This window comes from Euprymna scolopes, chromosome 20 (assembly GCF_053919585.1).
Source record: "Euprymna scolopes isolate OS-2025 chromosome 20, ASM5391958v1, whole genome shotgun sequence".
Taxonomy (NCBI): domain Eukaryota; kingdom Metazoa; phylum Mollusca; class Cephalopoda; order Sepiida; family Sepiolidae; genus Euprymna; species Euprymna scolopes.
Window position 1 is genome coordinate 22,544,139 of NC_136501.1, and position 16,820 is coordinate 22,560,958.

Sequence of the window (16,820 nt, forward strand, 5' to 3'; positions counted from 1 at the left end):
TTGATATAGTCTTAAAAACACAACCACCACAATGTATGTATAATCATACTTGTGCATAATCTAGATCCTTGAGGAGTGACGTCAAACGAAAAGTCAGCCACAAGTTTGGATGCAAAGTACGGGAGAGAACGGCAAACAAATGTCAGTCATAACTGTATACAAGGCCAGATGACGTCAAAGGAGAGTAAAATTTTAGAACGCAAAATCCCTACTCAGCGAGTGACCACTTTTTTGGAAACAATACCGATTAGAAGGTCGTCATCATCTAGGCCAAATAAAAAGAGATACAGAAGAGGAGAGATGGAATCAAGACAGCGACACGAGAGGGTGCTAACAACACATTCTTCTGGCACACCACCACCAACCCTGTCACCCACGCCATTAGACTTGTCAATATGTCATTTGAAAACAAAAGGTTATATTTACAAACAAAATATTTTTATAACCAGCTGCAGGTGTTTTTATTATCACCGAGTGTATAAATCCAAAATTCTTTTTTTTTTACGAAGGAGTTACCACTTATCAAGACCCGGAGGCCACTCGAGGATAAGAGTTAATGAGTGTACAGTAGTCAAGAGGAACAAGTCAGTCCTCGTTAGTAGTGGAAATTTGGTAAATTGGATTACTTAAGGGGATGGCTTATCAAGAAAATTTGTTCATATTGGACTTGAAGACAACCATATTGTAGTGAACTGGAAAGCAGGAAAACGGAACAGAGTTCCGTAGGCGTGCAGTTCTAAGAAAGAAGCCTTGTTCACGGAATCTATGTTTAGGTTTAGGCACAGAAGAAGAGTGGGGGAAATTATTCAGCTAGACGAGTGTTTTTCATAAAAGTCAGGCCAGAGGGAACCATAGATTGGAACTCAGACGAGCACTTGCCATGAAAATAACGATAAAGCAGAGGCAGGCTCGTGACTTCTCATTTGTGGGAAAAAGGTTCCAGAGAAGAGAAAAGGGCATCGTCCACTAGGCTACAAAGTCTATTTCGAACTCTGTCAAGGCAGTATAAGGTGCTTCCAGCAGCTCCTGCCCAGATGTGGCAACAGTACTCCATCCTTTGACACACCTGGCTCTTATACAGGTAGAGAATTACATCAGCAATGAGATATCTACTAGAATGGTAGAATGATCCCAACATTTTTCCAGCAGCCTTGGCAATGGATTTGATGTACGAGTTCAATCTCAGATCAGGAGTAAAGGTCAAGCTCAGAAGTTTGTCAAAACATGGAGCCTCCTCAAGATGAGAGCCATTCATTTTAATTGATGCCAGACAGGGATCAGAGCATTGATGATGTAAAGATAGAAGCTTGGTTTTAGATGTATTAAAATTAACCAGCCACCTCTTTCCCCATTGCACCGCATGTTCAAGATCAGAGGAGAGAGAATCAGAGAGGACTTGATCGTTTACGGCTTTTCTCAGATAAGCCCTTAAATATACTAACTCCTCTATTATGGTGGCGATAGAGGGCAAATATAAAGTGCAATCTGAAAGCATATATTGGCTAAATTAGGGTCGTCTCTGGAGATGTCCCTACCACATGGAAAGCCATCTCTAATGTAGGCATATATTCCATGCCCATGTCGATCTTGGGGGTCAGATTTGGATGTTAAATTAGACTATCCTTTACTTACGGACTCATCTAGGGAAATTGTCAGTCCAATGCTGGTTTTTCTTAGGAAGAATAGGTCAGGTTTGGTCTCCTGTAAATGGATTTCAACCTCTGGAAGGTTGGAATGTAGATCCCTGATGTTAGAAAAGGAGACATGGTAGTGGGTGTCTACGTTGGAAGTTGAAGTTCTAGGCTTAATCGCATATTTTTTCTAGAGACTTTTCATGATGGAGTTTTAGGATTTATGGAATAGGTCGACAGACTTGGTTAGAGCAGCCCAGAGAGGGAAACTAAAGGAAGAAAAAGTGAAGAAATATTTTTTGTTTGTAGACCATAAGGTAAAGCCGTAACAATTACCCACTAATATGGCACGAGAAGCCATTGCATGGTCCAGAATCCATTCACTAAATGGCAATACAGCAACCTTAGTACACATGCTGATAGGACAGCATCCTTAGTGGTTAGTCGGGTCCCTGACTATCAGGCAGATAACGTCAGCCCAGAAAAACATTTACCTCCAGCACCCTTACTAGTGATATGATTTCAAGGATAGAAATAGAAACAGAAAAATTCCCGACATCTCAAGCTATTGCTAATGCCAAATTCTGCCAACCTAGAAGACAGCTTTTTCTTGTCCCTTTGTCAGAAAAATCACTCGTTCCAAACGAGGACTGAGAGACAAATTAGGAGAAGCGAGAGTTATGAGAACTGCCGACAACACATCCATAAAGATTGATTTTTTAGAAATTAAACGATTTGACGATTCAGCCATTATAGAAATATAACAATACTGTGTGCATGGCGCACAGACAAATGGCAGATACCTCTTAGTTTTTTCATCGTCGGTTGTTTGGTATTTGTGAATGCTGAAATAAAGTATTCCATGGAATAGAAACATTGAGACAAACTTCATTATCTTTAGTGTAGCTCCTATTCCAAACTTCATTATCTTTAGTGTAGCTCCTATTCCAAACTTCATTATCTTTAGTGTAGCTCCTATTCCAAACTTCATTATCTTTAGTGTAGCTCCTATTCCAAACTTCATTATCTTTAGTGTAGCTCCTATTCCAAACTTCATTATCTTTAGTGTATCTCCTATTCCAAACTTCATGGTTCCATGGCTTTTTTGAAGTCACATTCTCTGATTTTCTTACATCTTCACTGTTGTATTCTAAAAGATTCCAAGGTATAAAGTGTTGGCCTCTCCCGAGCAATTGTCTTTGGTCTACTCACAACTCAACTCCTGATCTGGAAAATTCTCTTTTCAGATATAAAACATCGTTCTTGTTTACATAATCTCTTACAATTTAAACTTGTTTTTGCTTATCTTAAATTCCAAACCCATCTTTGTTTTTTGGGTAAATTTAGTTGTAAACATTGTTGCTTAACAAAATATTTGTCATTGGTCGACCTTTTCATTATTTTCATAACTTGATTTCTAGCATTCTTTCCATCTAGCTATGCAAACTAGCTAATGTAAATGACTTTTTACCATCGCAGGGTTCCAATCTACAACAGAGAGATTTGTGATGAAAATGACTTGAAGATGAAATGAACTAGAGTGGGATGTTGAATTGGGATTGAGAGAGAAAGAAAGAAAGAGAGCAAGGGAGAGGGTGGAGGTAGAAAGTAGAGAGAGAGAAAGGAGAGAGAGAGAGAGAGAAGGAACAAAAGAAACTGAAAGAGAGTGGTAACAGAGAGGGTCATCAAGTAATGGAATCTAAGACGACCAAAACTAAGGAGATATAAAGAGATGAGAAGACGGAAAGAGAGAGAGAAGAGTAAATGAGGGAAATAGACTTTTTAAGCAAATGAATCGCGGGATGAAATGGACTAGAGACATAAACTTGGTATGTCAAATTAGAGATGAAGAAAGAGAGAGAGAGAGAGAGAGAGAGAAAGAGAAAGAAAGGAGGATGATAGAAAGTGGAAGAAAGGGCTGTTAAGTAATAAAATTGATGATGAAAAGTGGAGAGAGAGAGAGAGATAGAGAGAGAGAGAGAGAAGAACAAGGCTCCAATCTGCAACAACTCTTAGCATTATGTCACTGCATAATCAAGCTATTAGGCACAGATTGTGTCCAAATTCTGTATCATATCAGTTTAACAAACATCATTACACAGTTCTGAGACAGAGGCAACCCTTGTAGTGTGGGATGCAATCTTCCGTTGGTTGACTAGAGTTCAGCATAAACGAGCAATCATTAATGTCACATCATTGTTGTATTCGCACAGACACTCATCATGTCTGAGAAGAACAGAAATCAATTCTACTACAATCTTCAAGCGTCTGTAGATCGCACTGAGTTTAATAGTTGCTAGCGTTTGGAATGTATTATGACATTGATAGATGCGACCTCAAGACATGTACTAGGATGTTTTAAAGTGAGCGTGCGATGTAAGAATCGTAACTGATTTATGACTTCGCTACTGTAAATCGTCTGACCATCACAAATGCTTGCTTTCACCACCAATGTAGACATTTTAAATGATGGTTGCATATTCAATCAAATAGACTTTATCCTGGTCCCTGCAAGATGGGCAAGTTCACTTATCTATAGTCCAACCGATATATATAGAATATGTTGGTGTTTTTGCTTTCTACAGGTTTTGAATTTATTTTTTTTATACTTGTGAACAGATGCGTGTCTCATCAGCAACCATCGATGTGAGACGCTGACACGGCCAGATGAGAAGATTAGGGAGAAGACCATGGAAACTATGTTGGGGTTGGCGTTTATTGTCGAGTGGGGAAGTGCATAGTGGTGGCACTCAGCCATAAAGAAAACAGAAACATCTGTTAACCAGTTTCTGTTCAGATTTGAAGAATTATTGATTGGAGAAAGATTTTGTTTCTGTATAGATTTGATTGAATGTCGCCATTTTTGGAGGGGGGGGGAAATGAAGTGTGAATGGCTGCTGCAGAGAATTTTCCATGGGAAACTCCAGCATCATCATCTGTTGCTGAGGGGAGGTGGGCTACGGAACAAAAACAATTATAAACAAACATGTAAATCTTTTTCTCCAAAGTTATTTTTCTTATTAAATTAAATTAAATAATTCGTTTAGTTTATGAATAAAAAAAAAAGATAAAAAATATTAAAATAAATGAAAAAAAAATTATAAATTTAGGAAATGACAAAAGCTAAAAAACAAAAACAAAAAAAAAAACGAGACATCAAACATAGAAGTCAGTTCAGTCTTGGGGTTTTACCTGGAAAATGTATACCACACCCATATATTGTGTTCAAATTAATGTTGAAATGTAATTTGTATTATTTGGATCCCATGAGATCATAACGACAAACAGGTGAAAACAAAGATAAACCCAATATCGACACATTGTGCATACAAAGACGCACAGATGCATGCTGCAAATGCTGTCAACCTCAAGTGCTTCCAACTGTGATTTGAGGCACTTTTTGATAATACCCTGGCGCCACTACATGTTCAAGGCATTTTGAGGATCACAAGAAAAATAACTTTGTGCCACATCTTACTCTCAGGAGAGGAGCATAACTTGCCATGCGGGCGTAAAGAATGCTGAGAATGAAAACACTTGTTGAAAATAGCGATGTAAGTAGCCAACAGCAAAGAAAGCTGGAATCAAAACGAATTTCCTAAAATAACTTCCGCCCCCCCCCCTAAACAATGCCAATCAGTTTCAAATAAGGATGTCAAAATTAAGAGAAAACTCCGAGTGCACATGAGATAGGGATAAATGGTGCGTGTGTGTAAGGGATGGGGGGGGGGGAACAGAGGAGGAAACCATAAGTCATTCTTTGATGAAACAAAAATCATTCATCTCCCTCTACTCATATCATAGAATTGTTTGTAGTATGAAGGGCGTTGCAAAAGTAATGCCTCCCATTTTTTCATCCAAACGGATCAGAGCGGGTTGCAAATTGCATTGTTATGATGACTGAACTTATGCATTCATAACCTAAAAGTTTAATCTCTCTCTAGTGATGTGAGACTAAGAAAGCAGCTCTTGTTATGGATGTACATCAGAAGCAGAGATGCGTCATTGAATTCCTCAAGCACAAAAGGTACCACTCCTGTCTTTGTAGTTCTTCCACTTTTTAGGTTAAAAAAAATAAAAGGTTTTACTTCTGGAACAACCCTTGTATGACAAAGTGTGTTCCAGACGCCCATGCACAGTCATTGTTCATTACTGGCAAAAGTGTATTGAGAATGATGGTGACTATGTAAAAAAATAAATTCTGAAACACAAAAGGTTGGTCATTTTAAATGGTACCACTTCTGTCTTCATAGCTCTTCAACTTTTTGAGTAAAAAAAAACAAAAAAACATTAGTCTTCATTGCAAAAATTTACATTTTTAGTTTTCAGAGAGAACTGTTATAAGAGAGAAAAGGAAGACAAGATGAAGAGCCCCCCCCAAAAAAAAACAGGAAAAGAGAAAGATAAAGTGAGAAGAGAAAGAAAGAGAAATAAAATCCAACCAAAGAGTGACAAAAAAATTAGGAGGTAAGGCCCTAGCGATTACCCATTGTAATGCAAGACTATAGAGATTTAAGTAGAAATTAACTTATTCTGGATTAAAAAAAATTCTTGCTCAGAATCATCCCTATGTTAAACCATAAAAATAAAGAAAAATGCATATGATATACATACGTGTGAAAAAACTACTTAAAAAAATTAAATTCATCAAGTGGTTTTATTTTTATATTATTTGGATTATTCAGACTACTGTTCTAGTCTGAAGAATCCAAATAATACTAATAACCAATCCTCATCTCAAAAATTCAGAAACAAGTTTTATTTTTATTAAAAAAATCATTTTTAATTGAATAATAGGAATTCATAGGCATTACACCATAGTTTAAATTACACAAGTTTAAATTATTGAGTTATCACGCCTTTACTTTTTTATTTTTTTAGTTTTTGTTTTCAAAATGGACAAAAAAGACATTTTTTGTTACTGGGAAAATTAAATATTCTTATTTAAAAAAACTACTTGACCCATTCACATAATTTTTGGGATATAATATTTTCATTGCGTCACAGGTATGTACATCTTATAGATTTTTAACATTTTTGTTTTTTAATATGGGCTGGGGGGGGGGAGCTCTGGAATAAAACAAAAGAATTCTGTTAAAATGCTGCCCATGAAAAGTAAAAGAAAAAAAATTTTTTTTTTTAAAAATGCATTTACAATTTTATTGACTGAAGGGGGAGGAACAGCACAGTGCTCCATCAGTTTTCATCTTTTTTTTTTTTTTTTTATCTCTGGAAATAAGATTGGTGACTGAATGGAACAAAGAAATCAAAATATTTTTTTTTTTTTTTTTTTACAGTTCAATTCTCAGAGCTGTTACTGCTGAGAGAAAAGGGTTGAGAGGTCAGATGTTGAAGTCATGTGTGTATTGTGTGTTTTAGATGGAGATATAGATAATCTGGGGTTTATTTTCTTTGTCTCAAATTCAGCATACAAATGAGAAATCTTTTACACCTGTAGTTGGAAGGGGTAGGGGGGGGGTTGAACACGATAATAATAAAAAAAATTCTTTCCAGTGCCTTGTCTTAAAATATAGATTGGTTGGGAATTAGGCGAACATTGTTTTTGCTGGTATTTCTTTTTCCTTTTGATATACTCACTGTCATGTGAAGAGGGGGTTGTGATGAATGTCAGATTTCCTAAAAAAGTTTACAATTCTACTCTTTAGCGAGATTACAAAATGATATTCATATACAGAAACCTCTGTCTCAATGGAAAAATATACAACGAAGATGCATACAAAATGCATAGAACAAAGGGAGGTAATTAGGATGATAAGAGCCCATCTCCCTTTTCTGGTTATTTTATGGATTTACTGATCCAAACGACTTTTGGTTTTCAAATTCTTTGAAAGTAAATGGTGTTATTTAATTTGAAGAACCCACTATATTCGGTTCCTTTTCTTAACTGTTACAATACTTCCCGTTATATTACATTTATTTACTTAATGTTTACTTAATTCATATTTTAATTAGGTTTGGACAAATGCACATTTTCTTTTAATTACGTTTAATTCATATTTTTTGAGCTATGTTAACAATCATTTTCTTTTCCACTTATTGAAACATATATTCAATTTCATATCCATTTATTTAACTTATTTGAATTCATTATATTTTAAAAAATATTTTACATCTGATAGCAATTATTTCTGTAAAAATGCTTCTGCAAATAAATATATTGATAAAAAAAGATGTTAAGAAACATATACTTTTTAAAAAAGTCAGTTTATCGATATTCTTTTTTAACCTACATTTTCGGCAGGGTCTTCAAGAATTAAAGAATTAAACAGTTTACTTCTAAGTTTTTTAAAAACCGGAACCTGTTTGGATCTCTGAATACGCCCCCCCCCCTTCAAACTATTATACTAAAGCAGTAGCCACCACTATCCCTGACGCAGCCCAGGTTGTCAGAACAGGCAATACTTGTTTACAGAATTTTCCTGTCCAAAGTTGCCGATTCTTTCATCTTAAGTGAAAGTCAATTTGCTTCCCAAAAGAAAATTTCATAATTGCCATTTCGTTTTTTGAACATTCACAAAATCATTTAACATCAAAATTGGCATTTACCAATTCAAGAATCTCCTGTTGACAATTCGGCAAAGAATTCTACAATCAAAATTGACTTTTTCAATCTTTTTTCTTTCTTTTTTTTAACTTCTCTCGAAAACACCACTTATTTTTATACGTCAATTCCAAAGACTTGCTCGAAAAAGTTCGATAATCGCAACATTTCAGTGAGAGACAAAAAAGAATTTATAGATGTGGCCGAATCCGTGTCTCCGCAGTCAGGCATATCACAACACATTTGTGCTAAACGACATTTGTGGTCGAAACTGACAAGTTGTGTCGAATCTGTTCAAGCGTCTGTTCTTTCTCTCGCAGGATTTCTTTTAACCTCCGTATCCTTTCTTCTTGTGATGTCTCCCCACTTTGTCTTGAAGGGCTCATATATGATGGGTCAGCAGCTTCTGTTTTTATCTCGCTTTTCAACGAGAAATTAGATATCAATTCAGCTGGGCTGGACGTATTGACAACCGTCTCCGTTTTGTGCCGGACATATTTCCTTTTCTTAACGGCAGGTTTTGTCTCATCAATTTCTTTCTTTTTGCGGCCGCGTTTTTTACCAAGAGGTGATTTAGTTTGACTGCTTCTTTTATACAAAGCTGGGTATTGTGTTTGACAACTGTAAGTTTCTTTCAATGTAGATATGTTGGTGGCTGTCAGCTCTTTCGTCTGCACCACCTTTATCGGTGGTGCAGACGAAAGAGCTGACTCATAACCATACCAGTTGGGTTCTTTCTTAATCGTATATGGCAAGTAAAAAGTATCACGGCCGATTTGAGCAGACGGAGTAGGCGCGAGCAGAGATGGGTCTTTAATGGGTTCATCCCCATAACCGGATGTGATAGGTTCCGCTTTGATTTTAATAGCTCCGGGCTGTAATGACTGCACGTTGTCTATGTGAAAGCTAGATGGGTTAGAGTCTTGGGAAATGGTACTAGTCGCACTGGATGTGGAAGTCGCATATTTGGAAGTATCAGGCGGGGAAACTCGCACATAGGATATATTAGGCGTGTCATTGTTACTAGAGGACTTGGTCGCTGGTAAATTGACTGAACGTAGAATAGCGGCAACTTCCTCCTTGGAGTCGACAGGATGCAACAGCACCTTGTTGTTATTAGTGTTCGGAGTCGTTGTAGAAGTATTTTTGCCGTCAATGTTTGTTGTGAGTTTTTTAGAATATTTATTGCTCAGCATACTTTTCTCCACTTTGATAACAGGTTTTAACCGTTTCCGACATCTTCTTAAGGGAGGAATCAGATCCATATTTTCCTCAAAGCCGGTGTGTTTCTTAGGCCGTCGAATTCTCTTACCCGTGACAATTGGCGGAGCTTCAAGGGTTGGTATCACATCTTTCATGGGTAATGTCGAAGGCACTGGAAGCACGATCGGAGATTCCCCATTCTTCTTGGAGGGATTACTGATTTGGCAAACAAGCTGCGAGCCATTCACGGATGTTACAATCGATGACGGCAACTTGTAACTGGAATTTAAAATCATGTATTTTGCCATTTTTACTTGCATGTAGTTGTGATGTTTTTCAAATATATAAGCCGACCGCGTTTTCTTGGGCTTTTGTGATGGAATCGCAACAGTTTTATCATGAAGCGGCACGAAAAAATATGTACCCATGGGGAGCGAATAAGCAGCACACTGTAAGACTTCATTAAGCCGTGCATCAGGACCAGTTGTTGACAACTTGGTATCATCAGATGACGAAACGGAATCTCCTCCTTCACACATACTCGGGGGTTCGAATGAAGGTCTTGTTATTTCTTTCTTGCCGTTACTACTAACAGCTGTTACTTTTGTTTGTCCGTTATGTCGGAAAATATCTACTGTAATATACTTCTGTCCGGCAAGAAAATCATTTTCCGACCCTAGAGCTGGAGACGCTTTTTTCGGTGAAGCGTTTTCTTTCTGTGGACAATTCACCTGTGTATCCACAGGCAGTTTCCCTGTGAGTATATTTTCTGAGTCCGCGTCAAGTGAATCTGGTGTCTGTTGCTCGACATTTGTTGTCGGTTTTGAAAAGGTAGACTTTTCTGAGCTTGTATTTTGGATCGATCTTGGATCACGAACAATTAGCAGGTTCTCTTGTTGCGATTGCAAGGATCCATTATTTGAACTCAGATCAAGAATGACCGTTCGTCGATTCAACTGTTTATTAAGTTCGCTAGAGACTTTACTTGCTTCACTGTCACATTTTTCTGCTTCTGGACTGACTTCCGTAGTCATGGTGCCAGCAGCTATTGAATCCGACGGAAAGGATGCAGATGGAGTGTCATGAACAAGTTTTCTCTCCTGGCTCATAACAGCATCACTGGCCTCCGAACATGGTTGATTCTCAGCCAAAGAAAACACTGAAGAGATTTTGAGGCCAAACATGCCATCATCTTCATCATTGCCATTCTCCCCTACTTCCTCATCTTCTGGAAGTGATGTTGCTGGGATTGTTTCAAGTTTATTATTACTTGCAAGAGAAACTGGCATCGCCGCCTGAAGCTGTGTATCATCTGTGCATGTCAGATTCTGTTTGGAAAGTTTTGGATCTTTATTGGATGACGTAACGCCAGCCGCATGATCATCAAGTTGTAGAATCACAGAATTTTCTGCGTTAGTTTTCTTGATTATGATTCGGTTGGCACCAGCCGTTTCTTTAGGAGACAATTGTTTGCTCGCGGTTTGTGGAATCGATTCTGAATGGCCCAGCAGAGACATTCCTGGATGGATGCTGGCCTCTGGGTCAGTAGGGTCTAAAATTGTCATGCATGGCTTGTTTCCGTCTAACACAACAGGCCCAGCAGGGCAAAGTTTTCGTGCTGCATCCCGTGTAAAAAGTTGCACAGGTAAGATTGACTTTGTCGATTGTGATGATGATGATGATGATGATGATGATGATGATGAAGTGACAGAAGTTTGAGATTTGTCTTCAGGATTAGTGATATGAGTAGTGGTGATGGAGGATGTAGGGGTCAAGGTTAGGGTATGACTGGATGTGTTGGGAATGATGGTGGTGGTCAAGATGGGCGAGCTGGTAGTGTAGGTAATCGTACTAGAGGTACGGTTAAGGGAGGTAAGGATGTGTGGAGTGGTGGTTGTTACATAGGTGGCGCTTGTGTTGGTCGAACTGGTAGTAGCATGAGTGGAGGTGTGCATGGTGTTGGCCATAGCACATGTTGGAGTGCTGGTAGTCGTCGACGTTGTCGTCGCAGACTGGCCTTGAACCTTGACTACAATCGGAATTGACAATGATCCCTTTGTTACAGGCATTTGCTGCAGTGCCGGGGTGGTTTGCGTCAGACTAATCTTCGTTTTCTGAGCTTGCCCCGCACTACTCAGAACAGAGTTGGATAGTAATGTGGGTGTGCTGGAGTTGGCTATGGCATTTAAAGTTCCAGAAGGAAACAGCAACAACTTCAACATATTGTCCGATATGACCTGATTTCCCTGAAGTGATTGACCAGTTGTCGTCGACAGACTGGCCACAGTGGGAACTTTTAAGGGCTTTTGCTCAGTGGTTTTGTTGGTCTTCGAAAGCAGACTGGTTGCTGGAGATGTTGTAGTCGCTTTTTTTTGAACAACGAAAACAATTTTTTTCTTCTCATCGTCGCAGACGACTGTCGGCTTTGCAAGCGCGATTTCCGTTTTCCCATTTACTCCACGACAAATAAACTTCTTCATTTGATTCGTCTGTTGTTGAGTATTATTGAAAGCTCCGAGAGGTTCGTTGTAGGGTAGAATGTATTTGAGCTGGCCTCCTACATAAAGGGCGTAAGCTTTTTGGGTGTTGCTTCCAGTAGATGAGGGAGAAGTAGTGGAAGAAGAAGTAGAAGTAGAATTTCCAAGATTCTTGAAGTTAACCATGACTTTCTCATTTTTAACAGTGGTTGTAGTTGGGGTAGAAGCTGTTGAAAGGACAGGTGTCTTTGTTTGAGGACTGCAAAAGACAACAGAGAAAAATGGAATTAGAAAAGATACAAAGCAGCAAATGTCAATAAAAATAAATGTTAGAAAATTAAGACGTTTTACAATAACTAAACTAAAATACCCAGCACAATCACATTGATACACCGGTTCTTGCCAGACCACCGAAGTTAAGCAATATTGAGGCTGGCCAGTACCAGATGGGTGACCATTTGGGAAGGAGGGGCACTGTATGTACTGCGAGGTAAAATACCAGGTTGAGAAACTGGTGTGGTCTATCCTTCTATCAAGGGTAGATGAGACTCTCTTAAGCCGTGGTAAGCAGCTCATCCTGTGATGGCATCATGATAAAAAATACCCTTGATATCCCTGGCGAAGCATCAAGTATTCAGCTACCGACAAGATTTGAATTATACTACAAACTCCTGTAGCGAGTTCAATCTCGGCAACGGCCATGCTGGATGGGTGGACAATAACTAACAAAACAAAAAAGGGGTGAAAAAATTAATATACAAAATATAAATGTTACCAAAGGTAAGACAAGTTATTCTTCTACTTATCTAAATAAGTTTTGTGTTTTAACTTATTTTAAAGCGTTTATTTACTTTTAAAACAAAAGTAGTGTCAAGTCTGTTGAGCTAGAACACACAAACGGCAATTTTGTTTCAATCATTTGGAACCTCAATAATTGCTCAAAAATCAAAAATTAACAAAATACTGACAGAAACTAATTCAATAAATGTCACCAATCATGTGAAAACATGATGTTCTGCTAGTATCTTGTTTATGTTTGGAGTTTTGAGGGATTATGAAGGGTTCAAGACTATAACAAAACTGTCAGAATTATTTTTTTTGGGGGGGGGGGGGCGGGGTTAACTTGACAAACTTAATGCTACTTTTGTTTCAAAGTAAATAGACACAAACTTATCTAGGTAATTGGTAGAATAACCATCTTGCCTTTGGTAACAATTATCTGTTGTATATTTATTTTTTCATTGTTTTTGTTTTGTTGGCTATTGTATAAAAAAAAAATGCCTGAGAATTATGTTAAAAAGCATATAAAAAAAAAAAGACTAAAAAAAGAGCTTTTTTTTTTTTTTATCCTTCATTTGTAAAATTGCTTTGTTTTATGGCATATCAACCCTTTTCGGGTTATTCACTGCCAAATGAAGTAATTTTGGAAAAAAAATTTATGCTTAAAGTTCTTTATATCTTTAAATATTTATTCATAGTGTTTGATTTTGATGTTTTGTTTTTGGATTATTAAATGTAAAGTCCAGTAATTTTGGACTAAAAAAGAAAAGAAAGAAATTGTTTCAAATTCTTTATATTATCAATAAATGAATGAATAATTTATGGTGTTTGGCTTGGTTGATTTGTAAAGGAAAAATGTTTTTGTTTTTGGCTTTGCAGATCATGATTGAGTTTTGCAAAGGAGAAAGAGAAAAAGAAACAATAACATCAATGTTTGCTGCAGGTTAGGCCAGAAAACCAGCATTTTCAGACAGCCTGATCTGGTACCACCATACCACACTCTGAACTAAAACAGACATGGAGAACGTTTTGCAACAAGTCGTATGCAGTTCATCGTCAGATGAAGTTCTCTATAAATAAAATATTATATTCTTAACTATTAGCATTTATGCTACTGGATAATAATAATAATAATAATAATAATAATAATAATAAAAATACTACTAATAATAATAATAGTAATGATCTAATTTATAAAACTCACTATTTCTGTCTGTCTCCAATATTTTCAAACTATATCTCTTCTGAAACTAAAAGTCATAGAGTGGCACTAGGGGCCTCAAATGATTGGATTTTTTTAGCTGGTTAAAATAGGTTTTAAGAGGTTAAAATAGTTTTTAAGGGGTTAAAATAATTTTTAAGGGGTTAAAATAGTTTTTAAGGGGTTAAAATAGTTTTTAAGAGGTTAAAATAGTTTTTAAGAGGTTAAAATAGTTTTTAAGGGGTCAAAAAGGGTAAAAATTGAAAGAAAATCATTATACATTTTGTACATTGATCTTAATTTATTTCTAATCAGTTCATATGCGTGTCACGTTGGTAGAGTGGTAACGTCACCGACTTTGAATGCTACAGTTTCGGTTTCGATTCTAGCTGATGGCACCCAACTATTTTTATTTTTACTTTTGAAATCACGACTCTATAATACTATATATAAAATCCGGGCAAATTAAAATATCATATTTAAGCGTATTTTACAACCGTGCAAAGCCCCCTCCTCCCATCCTGGCTAATAAAAATAATAATAATGTGCTGTACATTCTTTTTTGTACCAACACATTGCGCAGATTACGTATAACGTTTACGTGAAAGCTTCCTACTCTAAAAGCTTCTTTACTTAAACTGCTTACTTTTGGAATTCCCCCACCTTAAACTGTACAAACATGCAGAAATTTAAATGTAATATGAACAAGCATCTTGCTACACAACTCCCCACTTAGGCTGTCCTTATAAATTTGACATTTAGTTCACAGTAGCCGCTTACGTTTCAGTGGCATTGTGCCTTGTTTGCATTGAATAATAAGCATGTAAAAAAATTTAGTCAAATTAAAAAAAAAATTTAATTATCACAAAGGAAACGCAACATTACTTGCAAATGTCACTTTTATATGCTAAGATATAAACTGTAAACTTGTGAATAAATTAAAGCAAGAACTATGAAAGTTATTTGAAAAAAAAAAAGACAAAAAAAAAAAACAACAAAAATATTTAATTTCAGAAAATTAGTATAAATAATTGTGTGGACAGCTATATGCAAATAGTGAACCATGAGCGAAATGACATCATCCTAAAAAAAAAAAAAAAAAAAAAAAAAAAAACCCTATAAAAAGAAGAGAGCACATTTGAAAAGACGATCACGTTCGAGAAGACAATCACGTGAGAGATGTCACAGCCATAATGAGAAAACACAAGTAGCGGGAGAATGAGGAAATAATTGCCGTACAACAAAAAAAAAAGCGAGTTCTTTTCTATTCTTTGTTTAATTTACGACTGAGGCTATGTGTTGGGTAACGTTACAATTGTATACTTGTTTTGATTCTTGCTGCCTTCACTAGTTTTTATAACTGTCATAGAGTAAGCTGATATACCTATTTCAGGAAGAAAGGACTTGGCCAGAGACTATAAATACAATTAACCCTAACATATTGTTGGATAGCATGATGTGTACTTTTTGTAACTAACTTTTGCTAATAGCTTTGTGCTTTAATTATTACTGGCCTGCAAGGCTACAAGGGATTTGAGGCTTACACCGGTTGCTACAGCAATCATGAAATTTTTTTTTTTTTGCATATATAAAATTAATCTGGTACTAAGCCACAAAGAAGCAACTTATTCATATGTCTACAGTTTGATATGAGTTCAACTTTTTTGTCAATAAATTATTGATATTAGCACATTGTAATCTGGAAAAAAGTTTTTTCCCCTGATTTAATTTGCAGACCTCATGCTTTCTTTTATTAACTGGTGTTCTCTTAAGAATTTCCAATTTTATATTACGAAAAAAATCGGTTCCTGTCTAATGTGGGATCTAAAAGTTAATATTTTTTAAGCTTAATCTTTATTATATTTAATTATTTTAATTATTTTTTTTTTACATGAGTTCATTCAACAAAATTCAAATTTTATTTCATTATGAAATGTGAATGTCATTTATCAGATGGAAATTCCTATAAAATTTACGATTTCCCACCCACAAAATGATCCCATTATTATATTGAATGTATCATTTGATTGCTTTTATTTGTCTAGATTTATTTTATTTTTTTTTTTGCAATGTTTATTTCTAATAATGATTAACGGAAAAAAAAAAAAAAACAATCATGTAAAGCAATAAAAAAGATGAAAAAAGAAAGACCTTTGTCATCGCAGGCAGAAACACAAATATTGTAGTAGTAATTCTTCTAATGCACTCACCTCCAAAAGACAGAAAGTCTGTTCTGTTTGCTGTCAACACAAAGGGGCTGAGAGAGGAAGAAGAAGAGGTAGACGTGGTTGGTTTTATGAGAAAGAGGGCAAGACTAACCACGAGAATTCCCAAGATTTGAGAGGAATAAAAGACCAAACTCGGATGGATAGGCGACTGTGCTTTTGCTCAAGCAGAGAAAACAGTGAGAGGAGAGAAAAGTCCCTTCCTAAAAAAAGTTCCAGTTCGAAGGTGAGAAAGAAAGTGAAGCTGAAGGGCCCAGCAGTTTTTAAGCTATTTCACTTACATGGCAGTCAAAGCATTTGATATCCGTCTTATCCCTGAATTTCATGGCATCTCACCTGATCACAGTGTCCGAATGGTTGGAACTGGTGTGTGAAATGTGTAGGGTTGACAATGTTGAGCATGTTTTACTACTCAGGCTAAGAAGTGGTGTGCTGCGCGTATACTGGAGATTAACTCATGACCAACGGGCGGATTTGAAGCAAGTAAAATGAGCCCACCTCGTGGCTTTTGCGCCAGACCTTTTGGTGGCATATGACAAGTTTGTCTCCCGTCATTTGTGCCCTGGGGAAACTTGATGAATACCTGGGTGATCTGCAGGATTTTGCACGGTTAATAGAAGAAAACTCCTCTTCGTGTGAGGACTCCCCAGTTCTGTTAGGCAACAGTTGCGGGGATTTTCCAGAATGGAACGGATGACCTTGGAGCAGATTCTTGCGAGTGCCCAGGTTCTTATGACAGAG

General features: G+C 36.7%; 1 protein-coding gene across 3 annotated transcripts in view; it reads right to left on the reverse strand.

Moving 5' to 3' along the window:
* Positions 1-6,761: 6,761 nt before the first annotated feature.
* The window catches only part of LOC145241355 (uncharacterized), a 79,161-nt gene continuing 69,102 nt past the window's right edge, over positions 6,762-16,820 (reverse strand). For all 3 annotated transcript variants that reach the window (XM_080104226.1, XM_080104228.1, XM_080104227.1), the window contains exon 5: positions 6,762-12,132. In XM_080104226.1, the coding sequence (XP_079960352.1) occupies positions 8,442-12,132 (3,691 nt within the window). In that variant the 3' untranslated portion in view covers positions 6,762-8,441. The remainder of the gene's footprint in view (positions 12,133-16,820) is intronic.